This window comes from Haliotis asinina, unplaced genomic scaffold (assembly GCF_037392515.1).
Source record: "Haliotis asinina isolate JCU_RB_2024 unplaced genomic scaffold, JCU_Hal_asi_v2 scaffold_17, whole genome shotgun sequence".
Classification (NCBI taxonomy): Eukaryota; Metazoa; Mollusca; class Gastropoda; order Lepetellida; family Haliotidae; genus Haliotis; species Haliotis asinina.
The window spans coordinates 2,252,708-2,272,464 of NW_027133889.1; the positions used below are offsets into that span (position 1 = coordinate 2,252,708).

The 19,757-nt window shown below is 40.3% G+C and overlaps 1 protein-coding gene across 2 annotated transcripts; it reads left to right on the forward strand.

Annotated features, from left to right (window-relative positions):
* Positions 1–6,455: 6,455 nt before the first annotated feature.
* Positions 6,456–18,073, forward strand: LOC137269823 (E3 ubiquitin-protein ligase TRIM45-like). 2 transcript variants are annotated; one of them, XM_067803659.1, is made up of 6 exons: positions 6,456–6,477; positions 10,787–11,829; positions 12,311–12,369; positions 12,570–12,618; positions 13,698–13,757; positions 17,360–18,073. In XM_067803659.1, exons 2-6 carry the CDS (start codon positions 10,788–10,790, stop codon positions 18,040–18,042), a joined length of 1,893 nt encoding a protein of 630 aa, XP_067659760.1. In that variant the 5' UTR covers positions 6,456–6,477; position 10,787; the 3' UTR covers positions 18,043–18,073. The 2 variants fall into 2 exon arrangements, with proteins under 2 accessions (XP_067659760.1, XP_067659761.1); XM_067803660.1 differs by lacking the exon at positions 6,456–6,477 and adding an exon at positions 9,343–9,402.
* Positions 18,074–19,757: the final 1,684 nt, after the last annotated feature.

Here is a 19,757-nt window from a genome sequence, read left to right on the forward strand (position 1 = left end):
TGAAAGGATACCAAACCGTTACTTTCCACTATCTTCCTGCTGTAGTAGCTTTTTTCCGCTTATCTTTGACCATTTTGTTTAATGTAAGCTTGTAGGTTTCTCCCGGTGCCTGAGTTGCACATTCAAGGAAACATGGATCATGTCAATTCTACTGTCCTTGAAGCTGGGAGGCGGTTAAGGAACAGAGACATGGACGAGAAATGGACCTCCAGAGAAGATTCATCCAGGAAGCTTATCACAAACCGACCGTACAATATACGGAGGCCCACGACCTGACTTCTAACAACTACATAATATTGTTCCCATTGATCAATGTATACAAATATAATTTGCCATGACTCAATATGCTTTTTATCCAGAATTTTCCTTCAAAATTGTCGTACATCAATCTCGTTCATGCTACTTTTAAGATGCAAGAGAGTTAACCCTATCAACTTTTGTATTATCATTCTGTCAACTTATTATCATTAATATTCAGTTGTACAATGTTTCTGCTTGTATCATTATGTCATTCACGCTGTTAAATAAAAGAACAAAAACAAATTGTTATATTGCTTGTACCCGGGACCTAAGTCCACCACTACCGAAATAAATTGAACTTGAACTTGAACTTGAACTTGAACTTGTACAAGTGATTGATTTGATGTAGACAAATTTAAGGAGGTTATGGCAGGTAGTACTGTCCGAATTTTTAGCACTGTGAAGTCTAGAATCCTCACACACAATACAATTAATGGTACCTGCTAAGGGAGACAACTCACAGTTTTCCGAACGCGTCATCTACTTTTGTTTATGGAAAACTTTTCCATAATCATTTTATTTGTTCATGATGTACATTGTGACTCGAATTTGAAGGTATCCTCACCTGAAGACGAACTGCACTTTGTTACTTCATGTTCTGTATAACAAGATGAGAAACCAGTTTTTACCAAGCGTTTGTACAAGTTTGGCTCATAATACTATGTTAGAAATTTTAGCACTACATATTCTAAAGTGTACACAGGTCACACAGCTGTCTGTGCACCGCAAAGGGAGACCAGTCACCATTGTACGAACGCTTCATTTACTTTTGGTGATGGGGACAGGTACCATTATAAATGATAATGATATACTTTGTGACTTGCACGTATGTGTACTGTATGTGTGCATGTACTCTGGAGGCGTGTGAAACTGAGTAAAGAATGTGGAATACCACAGCGGGGGGAATCGAACCCAGCTTATTTCTTTACTCTAACAGATAGTCTACAAATGAGCGCCTCGCTTAAACATGTAAACTGTTAGACTAACAGCTAGTCGCTGAAATGAACATCTTTTACTGAAAAAACATTCATAGTGAAAAAAAATAATATAATGAAATCGAGCCCTGAGCTTTTCTTCATTTTCATAAATAAAATCTAGACTTGCAACATTTTCTAGACTTGCAAGGGTTTTCTTGGATATATATACTTCAAGGTCTGTACGACACACTAGTAAACTGTATGCTACGCAAGGTTTCCAACACACGCAAAATTCGACTTTCAGATTTCGATTCTAAACTACACTTTCAGCAAGTCAAACACTGAAAGTATGCGGAGCAATGTAAGCCTGATAATAGACTTTTCTAACGGCTTGCAACGGAATTCAGATCGTTAAGCGACTAGTCACTATGTTCAGACAGAGCTAGTACATACACACGTTAACCCAAGCAAACAATCCTCCTCCACATAAGAAAGCTTCTGTACACCTTTTCCCGGAATGAATATTCACCGTGGTTCATGAGTATTATCAGTCGGACATTATCGACATGAATGCCTGTTCAACAGAGCCCTCTAACACTTTCCCTGACAACCGAGCCGGCCGCTCAACGTGAACAGCATTGCAACTTTCTGTTTAAGTTTGCAATAGTAGGAAAAACCCGAGCGATGCGAACACCTAAGACTGGCATTAAGTACCCGAAATACAAAAACTTAGGTTTTAAAAAATTGTCAACGATGATAAATTTATATGCAATAAAATTTTAAAAGACCAATTTTCTAATGTAGGAGCTTGGGCAATGAGTACCAGTCCAATCATCCTAGACTTGAGTTGTACAACTTTTTCTGTCTATTCTACAGTGTCTGCGAGACAGATAAAATGAATCTCTACAGCTGTCTTTTGTTCAATCCTAGGGGAAATTCATCCGTCTAGTTCATTTTAAGACTCTTTTGTGTCATCCTCGAGGAAAGTTCTGAACGCCAGGGGTGCAACATATATTGTCGTCTGAAACATCGTCGTCTAAAACATCGTCGTCCGAAACATGCCAATTTTCTCGATGTTTCAGTACTGAAGGATAGGTTTGCGACCCAGATTGACAAAAACAACGACGGCAGAGCAACGTGTGAAGAAATGCGACGTCACCTTCAGGACTATAACCCCAATGTAATTGACGCAGCCGTGGCAGACTTTATTGCCAGAAGAGACGATAACGGTAGGTGGAACTGTGGTAAAGGGATGGCTTGTGTTGGTGGATAGACAGGGGATGGCCAGGCTCAACACGAGTTAAGGCAGATGGAAACTGGGGATATTGGCTGGAAACATGCGGTGCTGTCGCTTGGATAGACAGTGGACGTGTTGGTTAAACGTGACGTGGGGACTTGGGAATGTAGGAAAGGGTTATGTTGGCTTGACCCCACAAGAAATGTAAGGTGTTACGATACGAGGTTACCGTTCATATACTACATACATACAATAATAACAATGTAAGACGTGTGAGCCATAATTTGAATTCATCAACATGCCCGAAAAGACCAGCGTACCAGATGAGATGCTAAACAATACTTATGCGACAATGCATCAGTGTTCAAAGTGTCAATACCTGTAATTGCCTCTTGAAACAATGATTTATGCCGAAGTGGCCACCGAGTATTCACACCTGTTAATTGGTGGTTTAACTCCAATCTCCACGTTGTATTTGTTTTTATAAAGAATGAAAACAATGCTTACCAAACTTTCCAGTATCTATATTTACCGGTAAGTGATGCCCAAATGGACACACTTTATCACTGAACTTAATTATAACATGTGGACAGGGAACTATCATAATCCTGGACAATTTGGACACGATAACATACATCAACCAAGTCAGCGGTCAGTCTGTGGCCTCGACATTTACGATATACTCGAAATACAATGAACTACAATCGATGAAGCCCCTTTATATGTAGATGTATACTTGGTAAATGGAACATGACACTTGGCTTATGATCGTGATCCTATCACTGTTGACTGGTCGCAGCAAGCGCACCTTCATCCCTGATACGGTTTCAGTGCATCCTCATCAAGTCCATAAACACGATTTGTCCACCAACAACACACTTTGTCATATATGGGTTTGTATGTATGTATGTACGTACGTGTGTGTGTGTGTGTGTGTGTGTGTGTGTGTTTATGTATGTTAGTATGTACAGAGACAGTGGAGAGAGAGACACAGAGAGAGAGAGAGGGAGGAAGGATGAGAGAGCATTCAAGGTAAGGAAAGATGTAAATTCAGCTGTGGTCCATTCAGGTAACAAAGTATTGTCTCCATGGTCCCTGGTATCCCTGGTATGGTGATTTTCCTCCATTTGTTGATCTATAGCCCGATGTCCGTAATAGATATTTAATGTTGAAGTCCTAGTTTTAATTCTCTGTCTGTGATTACCTAGTCGACAGATTTTATGATTTAACTTTATCATTACCAGTAACTAAATTGTTTCAGTCATGAGATATTGCCTCACTTTTATTTTAACCATTACTGTTAACTCTTTTCTCACGCTGTTTGTGTATCGTGGCGATAACTGTTGTCTGAAGGGGCGGTATCGTCTTTCTATTTAGGATAATAACAGGACAGATAATTCATCAAAATCATTGCTATTTAGCTACGAAAGACCGTCATGTACGAGATGAAATAAAACATTGACTTACCTCAGAGTAAACTGTGCGATTTGAGAGACTTCCATCCTATATATGCAGGATCAGAGCACCCATGTTGCTCTTTGAATCACGTTTAAGCCCTGTCACATACGCTCAACAACAGACGAGTGTAATTGGGCTCATGACACTTGTATGCTCTGTGTTACATCATTTATCACCATTGTTGGCAATCCCCATGACATTCGTCTGCATACTGTGGCTAAACATCAGAATGTTCATTAAAAACTCCTGACATAGAAATACAACAACCCATTAGGCACACAACCGCACCCAGACCTGTCACTGTCAGTATTGGTGTTTCTATTCACAAGAGTGTCTTGTAATCACCACTGTTCCCCTCAGATCAATAATTAAGTCACGGTGTCGAGACACTGTCTCTGATCATGACCTGTATGTCACTCGGAATCATTCTTATGCCGTCATTAGGATGATGTAATAAATAAACAAATCAAGCTAATTAAAACGCATTTCTCTACTTCTTTACAATTGTTCTGCAACAATGATCTCCTACGTCTGACGTATTGGTGTCAGTGCCACATGCGAGGTTTCACATAGACAAGCGTTACAATTTTAGAGATATAAAAGGTCTTTCTTACAATGCATTCGACGTTTCTATGCACATACTGACGCCTTTGTCGTGCACATCAAAACTCACCTGACCACTACATCATTTGGAACAGTACAACTGTATTCGAAGATGCGTCTCTTATGTTGTAGTAAATAGATCGTGTATCCACCTACATCTGACTGCCAAAGATGTTATCCATAAAGATGATACTGTACTTTTACTGTACTTTCATCTTCGTAAATGATATATTCACATCTAAGTAGAGTGTACTTTGGTAATGTTATCCAAGGTATGTTTAAACTAAGTGTGACACACAACACACTATAACAGTCTTACTACACATGATAACGCTATCATATGAGGAGATAAAGATGCATGCTACGTGGAATGACGTACATTCTACGTATACGTATTATGTAGGCGTTTGTTATATGCCATACAACGTTAGTTAGTTATATATCTTACAACGTGAGATAAGTATATACCTTACAACGTGAGATATTTATATACCATACAACGTGAGCTAGTTATATAGCCTACAACGTGAGTTAGTTATGCATCCTACACCGTGAGTGAGTTATATACCCTACAACGTGAGCTAGTTATGTAGCCTACAACATTAGTTTCTTACATACAAAGTGTAATAGAGGTGTTCAGTTCAACGGTCCTAATGGTGTTACATACATCGTAATATATACTAGTAATGTTGTGTACACTGCAATGCGTGCACCCAAATCTGTCTTTCGGTGTCGCATACACTGTAATACTTGCGAGTCAGTTAGTGAGTTTGGTTTTAGAATATACTTTCTCATTAAAGTAGAAATTCTCGGACATATTGTAGACTGATTCTTGCATCAGAATGAAGGAAATAATCTCCAGCACACAAAGTGCGCGATTTAGTCAGTAATGACTGTGACCTAATCCTCTTCAAAGCTTTATCATGCGGTTTCAGTGTTGATATGTCTGTCAGAAAATATAGCTGATCTCATCCAAATTGTATCTCCTGTCAGTTGGTTTTATACTCATGCCCTCACAGTCGATTAAACATGCTCTGTCGCAACTCATTCAGAATTCACATCAGTTGTTGAGAAAGGTTTCGGTCGAACGGAGGTAATGATGTTATCTCGATGGATGCACTTCTCCCTGAGGTAAGAGTCGACAAACACTGTCTGAGACATATAATGTACGCCTTGCTAAAACATTACCCAATAAATTGGAGTCAGTATATATACGAACAGAGGCGTTATGTTTAGCTGGTGAGAGACTGAGTGAGTGAAAGGCAGCTGGGTGGATGATGGTATTTTTGTTTGTAACCTGATCACGGCGAGGGAGAGATGCAACGTGCCGTTTTTAAAGGAATTAAAGCATGGCCGTACTTGAGAGGAGCTGACGCGCTGACATGTTTGCCAAAGTTGAAAACTGGGACAAACTGTTTGTAGTACTTTTACTGAGAATATCAACACAGGGATATATACTCATATATCTTTTCATATACATATCTTATTTATCATGGAAAAACAAGAATAGTTACTATTAACTGATAAAATTTGAAACTAATAAAGTCAAAATTTATTGAAATGTTCAAAGATTTTGAAGTTATACTTGCTTGCATCGTATGTAAATATGACTTTTAAAGAAAAACGTTCATCTCACAGCTTTGAATTTACTCAGTCATCAAATTAATGCATTCTGTTGACGTATATTTACAAAATACATACCTCTTTTGAGATGAGAGATATTTGGTTAGAATAGATATTATGCATGACTTTCTCACCAAATCACACGGACCCGCTAAGAGGCAATAGTAAATCTGGGAGACATCTATCTCAATATAATTTGCAGTGTCGTCAAATAACCCAGTTTGTACGGCCACATGAAGGCATAGGGTAACTTGCAACTTGCAATTCGATAACGATAAAACTCGCGCATAAAGATCTGACCCGGAAGTGACATGTACAACAAGGAAGCAGAACCTCGAGGTAGGTGTGTCCCGTCCTGTCTCAACACATTCCAGTAAAATTGTCTTGATATAGAAATAGTTCCTATCAAAATCAGAAACATGTGTAGATGGTAGATGATACATGATCTACTTATGTCACACTTTAAGTTTATACAGCCGACAGTCAAATCAAACAGGTTATCTCATCATTGCCACTCTTACCTCTGACGTCATTCCTTCTCATGCATTTTGCACGGTCCGTTTAATGTAACTCTTGAACAGCAAAAGCAGATCTTTTGACTCTGTGGCAAATAATCAGGGTGTTGATTGGAGCGTATTTTACAAGAAATAACCCGACACAAGAATTTGAAGTTTCGTAGCCATGAATGGGGAAGTAGATTAACAAAGCTGTAGACATGTCACGATGACCTAAACACCAGGCGATTGTGCAGTAGGGCATGTAGGTCGGAGTTGCTGCTGAGGTGACAACACACGGTGTGTGGTATATACGGGTGGAATACTAGTACATATTAAAAGATTCGTTTGATACTTTAAGTGTTTAGTAGTAGATTGAACGTGTTGAAGACACGGGTGGGCTTCACACCTCAAATCATTGATATCTGCAGAAATTTTATGAAAGGGTAGGGTGAATAAAATGGGCGTAAAGGTGCAGAAAATTATGTGTACTGGTGGGTAGTACTGGGTTTTGGGGTAAGGGTGGATAGTTTATGTCAGTAGATCTCACAGAGTGGAGATTGGGGTTAAGATATAGTATAGATAGTGTACATAGAGTTGTAGGTGGGGTGGATGGTGTATGCTAGTAGATATCAGAAAGTGGATATTGGGGTTAACATGTGGTGTAAATGGTGTACATGCAGGGGTAGGTGGGAGGGGGTGAGGGTGTGTGGGGGTGGAATGGTGTATGCAAAGTGGATATTGGGTTCAAAATGTGGTATAAATGGTGTATATATTGAGGTATGGATGAGGTTAATAGTGCATTCTATATAGTAGACATCACAGTGGGGAGATTGGGGTTAAGATGTAATAAAGGTGGTGAACATACAGGACTAAGTTGGGGGTGGATAGTGTATGCTAGTAGACATCACAGTGGGGAGATTGGGGTTAAGATGTAATATAGGTGGTGAACATACAGGGGTAAGTGGGGGTGGGTAGTGCATGCTAGTAGACATCACAGTGGGGAGATTGGGGTTAAGATGTACTAAAGGTGGTGAACATACAGGAGTAAGTGGGGGTGGATAGTGTATGCTATTAGACATCACAAAGTGCAGATTGGGGTTAAGATGTGGCATGAATGGTGTACATACATTGTGTAGGGTGCGGGTTAAAGGTGATGGACTGGAGAACTCTGTGAGGGTTATCTCGACATTTCCAATTCTCTCAGTCTGAGGTAAAAATACGCAGACGGTGTCTCAGATAAAAACGCACTCCTTATTAAAACATAAGGCAATCAATTTACAGAATTGTTGCAATGTTGATTTACAATTTCTATGCGAACAGAAGCGTTTTATTTACCTGGTGAAAGATTAATGAGTGGGAGATACATATTTTCTAACCTGCCCACGGCGAGGTAGAGAGGCAGTGTACTGTATGTGTTGTATCATTTTTAAAGAAATCGAAGTATGGCCGTATTCGTGAGGAGTTGAAGGGTAGATCTGAAAAATGGGAGAACGTGCGTGTAGTATATAGACTTATATGGCCGTATCTTATGCATATACATATCTTATTTGCCATCAAACAAAAAGATTGTTTACTTAAATTTGAAACTATCAAAGTTAAAGGTTATGGCACATGTACAAAGCTTTTGGATCTACATTTAGCGGCATTATATGGAAATATTTAATCTTAGTAAAAACATGAATCTTACTGGTTTCAATTTATTAAAACTTAAATCAATGCATTGTATTAACGTGTATATACTTACTGAATGCATACCACTGGTTTAGTTCGAATATATATTATGTGTACAGGACTCTCTTATCACATGGCCCCGCCACGCGGCTGTGGTTAAACTGGCAGATTTTTATATTGTCAACGGGGAGGCCTGTGGCCATCGGCTCGTGGTGAATTACTCCAGTATTCGATGAACATTACGTTGACGAAGACAAAGGCATAGTTTAGTTGTTCAAACTTCTTTAGTTGGTTTCACAAGACATGACAAACAAGTATACATGAATGAGGTGAGCGGACTTCCAGCTCAACCCCAGGGCCTTTCCTGCGAGCGGCATAATCCTGCTCGCAGTCGTCCCTACAAAGGAAGTCGGAATGAGGGCCTCCACACTCACATCTCACGTCTCCCGTCCAGTATAGATGTGAGCATACATATATATAGTTTTTAACAACAATAGACAGGCAAAGATTCAACAATGGACAGATAGAGAAATTAATAGCACTTCCTTCTACAGTTGATGTGATGACAGACACAGCCAAGGGGGATGACCAATAAAGGCCATAAATGTCATATACAGTAATTACTGGAAGTGACAAAGAGGAACAACGTAGCTGACAAAACAATGTACTCTGCGGTAGTGATAAATATCAAGATTGCAGATTGAGTAATAATAACTAAATATCATATAGCCTGGCTACATAGTTTTTGGTCTGTAGAAATATTTGGACAGGGCTGTCCTGAAGTAGACACTATAACAATATTAACATAACATGCAGGGTCATAAAAAATCCAGCTTGTGAGACCATTGTCAGTACATTAGGTAACAAACATCAATTCGGTTACGCTAAAACTCGCGCATTAAGATCTGACCCGGAAGTGACATATTCAATAAGGAAGTCGAAACTCTAGGTAGGTGTGTCGTCCTGTCGCAAAACATCCCGGTTAACTCTCTTGATACAGATACAGTCAAAATCAGAGAAATACGTACATGGTAGATGATAAATTATCTACTAAGATCACAATTTAAGCTTTTACATCCGAGCTTCAACCAAACAGGTAATCATGTCATTGTCTATCCTACACGCCATTCCTCCATTTTGCCTAGTCTATATGAGACGCCATTTCTCATATTACGTTATGCACGATCTGTGTAATTCAACTTTTAAAACGCCAGATGAGATCTGTTTGACTTCATTGCAGTTAAACACATGTAGATTGGAGTAGATTGGAGCGTAACTTACAAGGAATTAGCTAAGACCTGTAGACATGAATTTGCAGTATTTAGTATGGATGGCAACAACGCAACAGGTTGGAAGGGTATATTTAGATTAACATTGCATGTCACAATAACCTAAACACCCTGTCAGTGTGCAGTAGGGTATGTAGGTAGGAGTTCCGACTGGGATGACAGCACAATGTGTGTGGGATATACGGGTGAAGTACTAATGGACTAGTGGAGTACTAGTGTATATTGGAAGTTATGTCTTTTGTGACAGGTGGTACTCGTGAAAGATAGCTGTGGATTTGATTATAATTATAAATGATTGATAGGGTTGTGAGAAACGGTTAGTTGAATATAACAGGTTCAAGGTATAGTCAGTTGTGGATAATGTATGATACTAGACAAAATGGAGACAGGGGTTAAGATGTAGTGAACAGCGAACACACAGGGCAGGGTGGGGGTACATAGTGTGTGCTAGTAGCTATCATAAAGTGGAAGTAGGAGTTAAGTTGCAGTAAATAGTGTACATACATGGGGTGAGGGTAGGCATAGGGATGGAGAGTGTGTGCTAGTAGATATCACAAAGTTGAGATGGGTGGGGTGGGGTGTCGGGTTAGATGTAGTGAACAGTATATACATACACGGGGTTGTGTGGGGGTAGGGAGGGGAATGGATAGTGTGTGCTAGTAGATAGTGTATGCTAGTGGATATCATAAAGTGGAAAAATGGGATAAGATATAGTAAATATTGTACATGCAGGGGAGAGGGAGGAGGGGGAGGCGGGTAGCTGGTGTATGCTAGTAGATATCACAAAGTGTAGGAGATCGAACTGTTAGTGTTAAGGTGCAGTAAATGGTGTATATACATGGGTGGGTTGCGGGTGGATAGTGTATACTAGTAGATATCCCACAGTGTCGGATAATGGGATTAGGGTGTAGTGAATGGTGAAGATACAGCTGTGGTTAGGGGTAGATAGTGTATGCCAGTAGAGATCACATAGTGTGTGAGATAGGGCAGATAGGAGGGATTAAATGGTGAACATACGGGGAAGGGTAGGTGGGGTGGATAAGATAGGCTAGTAGGTAACATACAGCGTCGGAGATAGCGTTAATGTGTAGCAAATGGTGTACCTGCATGGGTGGGTTGGGGTGATAGTGCGTGGCATTCTTGTGAAGTGTAATCGATGGAATAGAGACAACTATATCTATCTGGTTTCAGAATGGACGCCTTCCCCAAGTGTTCTGTCTGCCAGCACCAGTTTACCTTGAAAGGCCCCACCCCCTACCTACTGCCCTGTCTACACGCTGTGTGTGAGATATGTGTGACATCTGCAGCTGGTGGTGTCATATCATGCTCTACATGTCAGAGGGAGGTCAGCCTCACAGACACAACCCTCCAGAAGGATGCGGTGAGACAGAAGGAAATATGCCATCTGACAGCCAAACATCGACCCACAGAGCTTCTCTGTACACATGAAGATGACGGCAACCAGGCTGTGTGTTGGTGTCAAGAGTGTGAAGAGTTCCTCTGCGAATACTGCCAGAATATGCACAACAGTTTTAAAGCTACCAGACGACATGTTGTGGAAACCTTTTCCGATACATCACTGGGAAGTATGTATGTTGAATTAGTCTGTAAACTACACACTCGTCATCCTCTTGAGTATTTTGACGAAAACTGCAAAATGTTAATCTGTTCCAAATGCAGACTTGGCGAACATGCTGATCACAACGTTACAGATTTAAACGTGGCAGCTGATGCTGCTAAAGGACGGATAGAAGACCATGAGAAGAACGTGTCTGCATATCGTATTTCCCACCAAGCATATCTGAAGAACATCAGCAAAGCCATAAATGACACAAAAAAGACAAGCAGTGATCTGAAGGAGGTCATCCATCACTCTTTCCATTCTCTGAGGACACAACTCGATCAAAGAGAGAAGGAACTGATCATCGAGCTTGAGAATCAGACGAAGCAGGAACTGTTAAGTCTACGTACCAAGCAAATCACCTCTGAAGGTGAGAGTGAACGATGCAAGTGGACCTCAGACTACATCAAGACAGCACTCAGATATGCTTCAAACTCAGACTATCTAACACTGGAGAGTTCAATACAAGACATAACGAAGACGCACCTTACATCACTACCTCCACACAGGCACAGGACAATTGCAACCGCCTTTAACACGAGAGGACTGGATAAATTGAAATCCGAAATTTCGAAATTCGGGTCTATCAGTGCATCTGGCTCAGACCAAACAGGTAATTACTTGCTCACTCCTTCTCTCTCTCACTTTCTCTCTCTCTCTCTCTCTCTCTCACGCACACACACAGGTAGGTAGGCATCTGCCTACCTATCTATCTATCTATCTATCTATCTATCTATCGCTTGAAGCAACATGTTAGAACATGTAGCAAAGCAACTGATTCAGCATTCCTTGACTTTAAGTGAAATAAAACTCATGGGTGCTGAAACACACCAGCACCATGTTTGAGTAAAACGTCTAAACAGAAGAGTCTCGTGCTTTGGGAGACAGACGAAAGAATATTAAAGTTTAGTGTGTTCACATACCTTTTTGGTTTATAGTATATATCTATATATATAGGAAATATTTGATGGCCCCTGTATGAATTTTTCACTCGAGTGTCACTTTATGAGGGTATGATGATGTTCGACCAGAAGATTTTTCACAACAAGTCAGTTTGACGATTCGATTTGCAAGTTTTGTTGGATATTTTACAGACAAAGGAACACAGACAGTTGACAGTCATCTAACTGCTGCTGACAGCAAACACGAACATGTGAGTACTTCATAACGAGTGAACATGCCTATATGTCTTGTTCCTTCCTTAGTATTCATTATTAACAATTTACGATCAACAGCGAAATATGCCATTATTGTCTGTACACACAATTGATGTTCGAATGTTAGATTTTAAACAAACCAACTATTGTTTGAATCTTGAACTGTGACATTCATGTATATCTTTTTTATTACAAGCTGGAGCTCCTGGAGGTTCCCAACGCCCCAACATCACAGCTTCGGTTTGGTAAGATGATTTTTTGAAACACTTAAACAGGAAATAACGTTATGGGATCTGTCTGACCTGTACCAGAGCTAAAAGAAACACATCATCTGGACACATCCCAGATGTCGCCTTACAAATGTTGTTGTTACCCAAGATTTGACTCCCATTTCTAGACAGAGATCACTTGTGGAAGTAAAAGCTTCCATGATTTTCGAGAAACGAGTCTAATCATGGTACTTGACAGATTCGAGAAGATCGCGGTCGTCTACTTGAGACGATCCTCGTCATTTCGATCATCGTGTTTTTCGACGACATAAACTCTGTAATCACCGATTGTAAAGCGTGGATTATCTTCAGCCTAAACATGGCCGAGGATGGCTCGGTACTTCTCCAGGTATGGTCGACCCTCTCATGTTTTGGGTTTCAGGCCTCAGTTGTTTCCATAATCCTCTAATCTCCAGCAAAGGCTCTAACTGCTACCACTATATGAGTTATGTCATCGGTTCCCAGTTGACATGTGTCATCGGTTCCCAGTTGGGCAGATCGATGTTCATGTCGCTGATCACTGGATTGTCTGGTCTTTAGTATTTACAGACCGCCGCCATATAGCTGAAATATTGCTGAGTGCGGGGTAAACCTCGACGCAACTCACTTACTCATTTGGATGTGTTCAAGTACCATGTTTGAAGAGGCCCTGTATCAGACAAAGATTCCACTCGCCGTTGATGAAGCAATGTTGAGACAGGAGTAGTGTTCGTGAATATTTCAAAAGAACAATCCAAAATGAATCAGACATATAACATGATATGGATAGCTTCCACACGATATTTTGATACGAATGCATTTTATAATCTTACATACCATCGGCACCATTTAGAAAAGGACGGCAGCTAAAATGAATAGCGAATCGTATTGCATTTGGCGAGTAAAAGCCATTTCGGAATACAAAAAGATTGAGATTTGTGATGGCAGAAGTTGTGGTGTGTTCAAAAGAGCCGTGACCAGATCTTTTAACCAACGTTCATTCTTAAAATCAAATTTAGTTTGAACACGTCTTCTTTCTGTCATTTTTCAAAATGTATTGAGGATGTATGTTGCAGATGCTGGGTGTGAAACCTACAGACGTGAAACAGGGACGATGACGCCGGTGACTTTGCGGTGTAAGTACAATCAGATGCTATCTGTCTAAAAAAACTGATGAAGCGCCGTTGTCTCCACTTCACAGACATGAGTGAAGATCTGGGTTAGAAATGGTCTTCAGTAACCTATGTTTGCCAGAAGAGGCGATCGGATGTTTAAGTTCCTCGACTTCATAAATGTTCACATTGACACAGGTCATCGTACTCTAGTTGCACAGGTCGATGCTCATGATCTTGATCACTGAATTGTCTGGTCCTGCCTCGAGTAATTATAACCGCGGCCATACAGCTGAAATGTTACTGATTACGGCGTAAAACAAAACTCAATCACTCATTACTTTGCTACTGTACACGTATATACTGAAGAGCAAAAGAAACGCATTTCTGACTGCACCCTTACACACCAAACCAACCAACCAACCAAATTCATGAAAATGATTGGTCACTGACTGCTGGTTAAACACCAACTCTAGTGGTAGTGTTGTACACAGGATGCTGTACACAGAATACTTTTCACTAGATGCTGTACATAGGATGCTGCAGTCGGCGTGCTGTGCACAGGATGCTGTACATGATATAGTGTACGCAGGACGGTGTACACGGGATGCTGTAGTGGGCCTCCTGCCCAGAGCAGGCTGTATACCAGATGCTATAGACAGCATGCTTTACATAGGATGATGTGTATGCTGTATACAGGATTTTATACCCGGGATGCTGTACACGGAATGCTCTACACGGATATTCTATACAGGATGCTGTAGTGGGCGCGTTTTACAAAGGAGGTTGTAGTGGGCGCGCTGTACACGCGATGATGTACTCGCTGCTACTGAATATCCTGAATACATATGCCCTTCTGTGGTGTGCTGGTCATTCCTTTCAACAGACGATTGAGAAAGTGAATTGTATTGCATTATACGCTGCCTCTAGCAATCTTGCAATAATATCGCGGCGTGAACACAAGGCACGGAAATGGTGCTGGGTTTACAGACATACACTCCATGACCTAAAGAAACGACGCTGTGCTTGGGTTTGTCGATCTATCTTCATTTCTTGGACATGGTACTAACTATAATCTGTTTTGACTGATTATTAGACACCAAATAAAGGAACGCTTTTGACATTGAAAACCTTGGCATCTACTTTCGATCTTTTAACAATAAATCTTTTAGATCGCTGATCACACTTCATATTTCCTGAGGTCATTTATACGGCGTATGAGCGAACATTCACGCTTGGGTGGTTTGATCATTGATAAATGTTGGAGTTGAATATATGCTAAGAGCAAAATTGTCTACAACGCTATACTCGAGAAGCTTAACTGGATTTCTCGTTTGCACGTAAAATGGCCTTCCCCCCAAAATCCAGCATATCGTCAGTGCATAGTGATTCAGATGATAGAAACACAGACGCATGTTTACATTCACAACTGCCGATCTACTTCGACTTTAATATACTGTGTAGAGAGGAAGAGTGACTTAGTATGTTTCTACACAGCTTGTAGCAATTTTCATGCAGCATAACAGCGGTGAACACCAGAATTGGGCTTCACACATTGTACCCATGTGGGGAATCGATCCCGGGTCTTCAGTGTAACGAGCCATCGCTTTAACCTCTAGGCTACCCCACCGCACCACTGAATAGAGAATATCCTGTGTGTTTTCATGAATTAAGGTGTATCTCAGATCGAATGACGTGGTTAAAGGAGATATTTAAGGACTGAAAGCTACACCATATTCCATATATCGTATACGTCATTACTTGTCGGCTGCCGTTTTTAAACAGTTACCGAAAAAAAATATAATGCTATACTTGCATAGCTTGTAATAAGAAGGCATTTGGCATTTGAAGTGAGAGTTGCTCATAACATCGATTATTAATATTATTCAATTATTCAAAGAGTTGTTTATCATTATTCAAATATCTTATTTACCAGACAGGATTAACGTAGACTGTTCCTCTTTCCGCAGACTGAGTGAACATGAATTCAAGGCATGTCACATACTTTGTTTATTTGAGAACAACCCTCCCCAAAGGTGGATTTCTATAAAACTCGAAAAGCCTAAATATGATCCGAGTTAAAATCGACCTTTAGTAGCACATGCTTATCACAAAAGGCGACTGAGTAATGGTTTAGGTTGGTAAGGATCCCAGACTTGGATGGTGCTCATGATGTTGATCACCGGCTTGTCTGGTCCAGATTCAATTATATACAGACCGCCGCCATGTTGCTGGAAGATTGCTGAGTGGGGCAATGAAGCAACAACAACAATGAAGTGGTCAAACATATATTCAGTTGAAACTGGTCCTCGGTTTGTTGAGTTTAATCAAGAAGAATAAACATTACACCAGCTGGTAGTGAAAGAGAACTACAATAAACAGAAACACAAGCCGTGCTTTTTGCTCACCGACGATTGGAGGACCATGTCACAAGGAAACGGAGGGTCTATCTGACCCTTGATACTCCATAACTATTCTCTACACGATTCCTAACTTAACTGGCACTCTTTAGTTTAAAGCGCTTTTTTCCCATCGACGAGACACAGACAATTGGCTAACTTATCTTTAACAATATGAACAAATTCCTAGCTTCTAATCTTAATTGTTCATCATACTCTTGTCAAATTTCAGTGGTATTTTGTTTAATGTTAATCAAATGTGGAACATGAAAGCCTCAAGTTTTGACACTAACATGCAAAAATGATGTGCCTAACAGTACTGGAAGTGCTTGATCGTTGTTCGAAAATTACAGGTTTTACATGTTTAACTGCACATTCATTCAAATTGGTAAACACATATTAAGATTGTTTGAATGCTTTTCAGCACGGAGAATAGAAGACTGTAGACGATCCCTGATTTCAGATACTTCCTGTGAAGGAAAGATGATTCATGCGACATCGTTAAAGATGAATATTCACAAATTACCAAAGTCAAAAATTGTATACAAAGCACGCGTTCATGTTTTAGTTCTTGGTGAATCTGTAACAGTTAATTATACATGAAAATGACAAGTTTGAGAACAGTGTTATAAAAACAAATATGAGAGAATACCTGTCACAGTCAATACACATAACGCGACAACCTGTGTCCCGCCCAGCGAGTGTGTTCAGACTGTGGTCAGTGACTGAAGCGGACGTAGAAGTTACCTGTTAATACTGGGTCTGTTGAACACTCGGATGTAAAAATATCATCAAACAACTACTTTGTCAGTCTTATTGTTTACTAAATCGTATAAGAAGAGTTTAGAATACAAACAATGATAGTTTTATCCTGATATGAAGTTTATACAAATGTGTTTTCAGGCGGCAAGTGTCTATTTCTGACTGCAGACAGCAAACCAGCTGAACTAACAATTTCTTACAAAATGTTTTATGGAGTGTTTATTTCATTGTCAGTCAGTGTGAAATTGTATGAAAAACATTTAGAATACCCATACATATATTTTCACAGCGTTATAATATCTATTTATATCACAGTTATGACACAATTCACACACAGACGAAAATGGCAGCCGATATTCAGTGCACTGTTTTGTAAACCTTGAAACGAGGTTGACAATAAAATGTCTAATTTGTTGTCTGAAGTCGGGAAATTTGTTAAACTGTAAACCAAATGTATATTTCCAGGTCCTCAACTACAACTGGACGCTGCTCGAGCCAACACAGACAGGTGCCACGTAACTACAGACGGTCAGCTGGTCAACTCGCGGCCCGCCACACAACACAGACACAGCGGCAGGTTACGGAAATATCGGGGTACATGTGCCTCCACCTCCATCCCCCTTCCTCCATCCCCCTCTACTGTCACCCCTGCCCCACACACCCCACAGTACTGGGAGACACACTCTAGGGTGGGTGTTGTGCGGGGAGGGTTGGAGTGGCCTGTCCTGGAGGTGGGTGTGGTGGAGGAGAGTCAGGTGGACAGTGGGTGGTATGTTTGTCTACAGCGCCGCTCCTGGTGTGTCAGTGTAGGGAGCTGTGACACACACCGGGAGAGTCTCTGTACCAGTGTGTGGCAGCAGGGGAAGGAGGGGAAGTGTTACAGTAACACAATGTCTGACACACCCGGCACACAGGCCACCCTCCACTATGGCGTTGTGCTGGATGTGGGGAGGGGAAGACTCGCCTTCATCGACCTGGACAGAGAGGTTGTTTTAGCCAAGGTGGATGTTGAGTGGAGGGAGTCTCTTCTTCCCGTGTTTAGTGTTGGGCGGTCAGGTCTCTACACAGTCAACATGAAGGTGATAAGTGGGGCAGACATCACCATGACTGATACCAAGAAGTCACTTATCTATGACGCCTTGAATTAGACAATAAAATAAACATGACATTGTGTAAACATGTAAGTGTGACTTATTTATTCAAACTGTCAAATGTAATTGTAGTGATTGAGGCGGACGTATAAGTTGTCTGTCTATGTGCTTTTTGTTGTATACAAGAATGTAACGAAGTCAGCTAAATGTGTGGTTTTTCTACTTGACTCGATTCTGTGGGATGTTACAAACATTTTGCATCCACACATGACTATTGTTATGATTATTATTCTGCAGTAGTTGACCAGTTTATCTCACATTTCATACATGTCTGGGACTTAGCACAACAAATAACTGAATGCACAAATTCATCAAAAGTTGTTTCAAATCATGAATTTATGACCATATTTGGTTTCTACTCTGTAATATAAATGTTTTAAATCCCCACATGAACAGCTGTGATGAAATTATTGTAGTTGTGAATCCACACACGTCACATTTGATGTCGGTAAAGAGATGTGGTGAAAGTGATTGAAGCGGACATAGAATGTCCTCGTGTACGTGGTGAGACGCATATTCAGTAACACAATCAAGTTCACGGAATCTTTTGTTTCTCTAATTAGCTGGGTCTTATTGTCAGTAAGAAGTGTTTCTAATCTACACCTGACCAAGTTATGGATTTAGTGAACCGGAAATGGCATATTTTAAATGTATGCAGTAACATTACACAGACACGGTCATGACTAAAGAAAACATGACAACAGTTTCTGCATATTTAAGGGTATTATTTATTCTACAGTGAGCAACATATTCACTAACTATTTAACACAAGTACAAGTATAAAGAGTTATATCGGCGACACCAGAGGTTAAAAATCATTATATTTCTTCGACTTGGTTGTGGGGCAGTTGCACGGGTGGCGGTCAAAGGGAAGTAACTCTGTGCAGGATGCTGTGACCGAACCTGTTTTTGCACTTCTCCTCTCTCGATGCTCATGCCGTAGATATTTGGATTGTCTGGATTATATTATTTACAGACCGCCGCCATATAGTTGGAATATATTGTTGACTGAACTACGTTCTGGCTAAACTCAATTTTCTTTTGACATAAGAAACTACGGGAGGCATGGCAGTGACAATATCTTTGTGTGGGAGGACGCGAATGGGTGCGTCCGACAGTGGCAGTGATAAAGTTACAAGAGCGCCGCTCGTCTTTTGATGTTGTGTGTTACTGTGCAGTCCTGACAACATACACGCAGAAGGTATTCAGTCTCTTGATAACATTCACAACTCTTCCAACCGATTGTCCGTGAAATTTTGACGAAATCAATAACTTTTACGGGGGACACCATTTTTGTTTACACTCATGAGAGGCCTACTAGACGTATTTGTTTACATATTTTTATAGATTGTTTTATTTTCGTTTTTATTACTGAAACTTGAGTTATCATTGATTTGAAAATAATGCTTGTAACCACAATAAATGAAATAAATTTTATCTAATACCATAGAAGTGATTTCGTTTTACAAATTACATGCTGAGGTGGGAAAACTTGAATGAAAAGCATGAATGGAATGAGTGATGAAAGTAGTACCAGTAATGTCAAAGTCCACGTATTAGCCAATCAAATCACTCGAAGGTGTTATGAAACACCTTTACGAAGTACCACGTTGGTAATAATACCATATTCAATCAGTCACATTAACATAAGTGTACAGTGATAAAAGTATTAACCTGTTAAGCCTAACTTCGTACTCCATTGCCTCTAAAGT

Bases quoted from the DNA above. Each gene is read 5' to 3' on its own strand.
- LOC137269823 (XM_067803659.1), top strand. From the start codon at position 10,788: ATGGACGCCTTCCCCAAGTGTTCTGTCTGCCAGCACCAGTTTACCTTG. The intron at 11,830-12,310 runs GTAATTACTTGC...GATATTTTACAG, and splicing joins ATCTGGCTCAGACCAAACAG to ACAAAGGAACACAGACAGTT. The intron at 12,619-13,697 runs GTAAGATGATTT...TGTATGTTGCAG, and splicing joins AACATCACAGCTTCGGTTTG to ATGCTGGGTGTGAAACCTAC.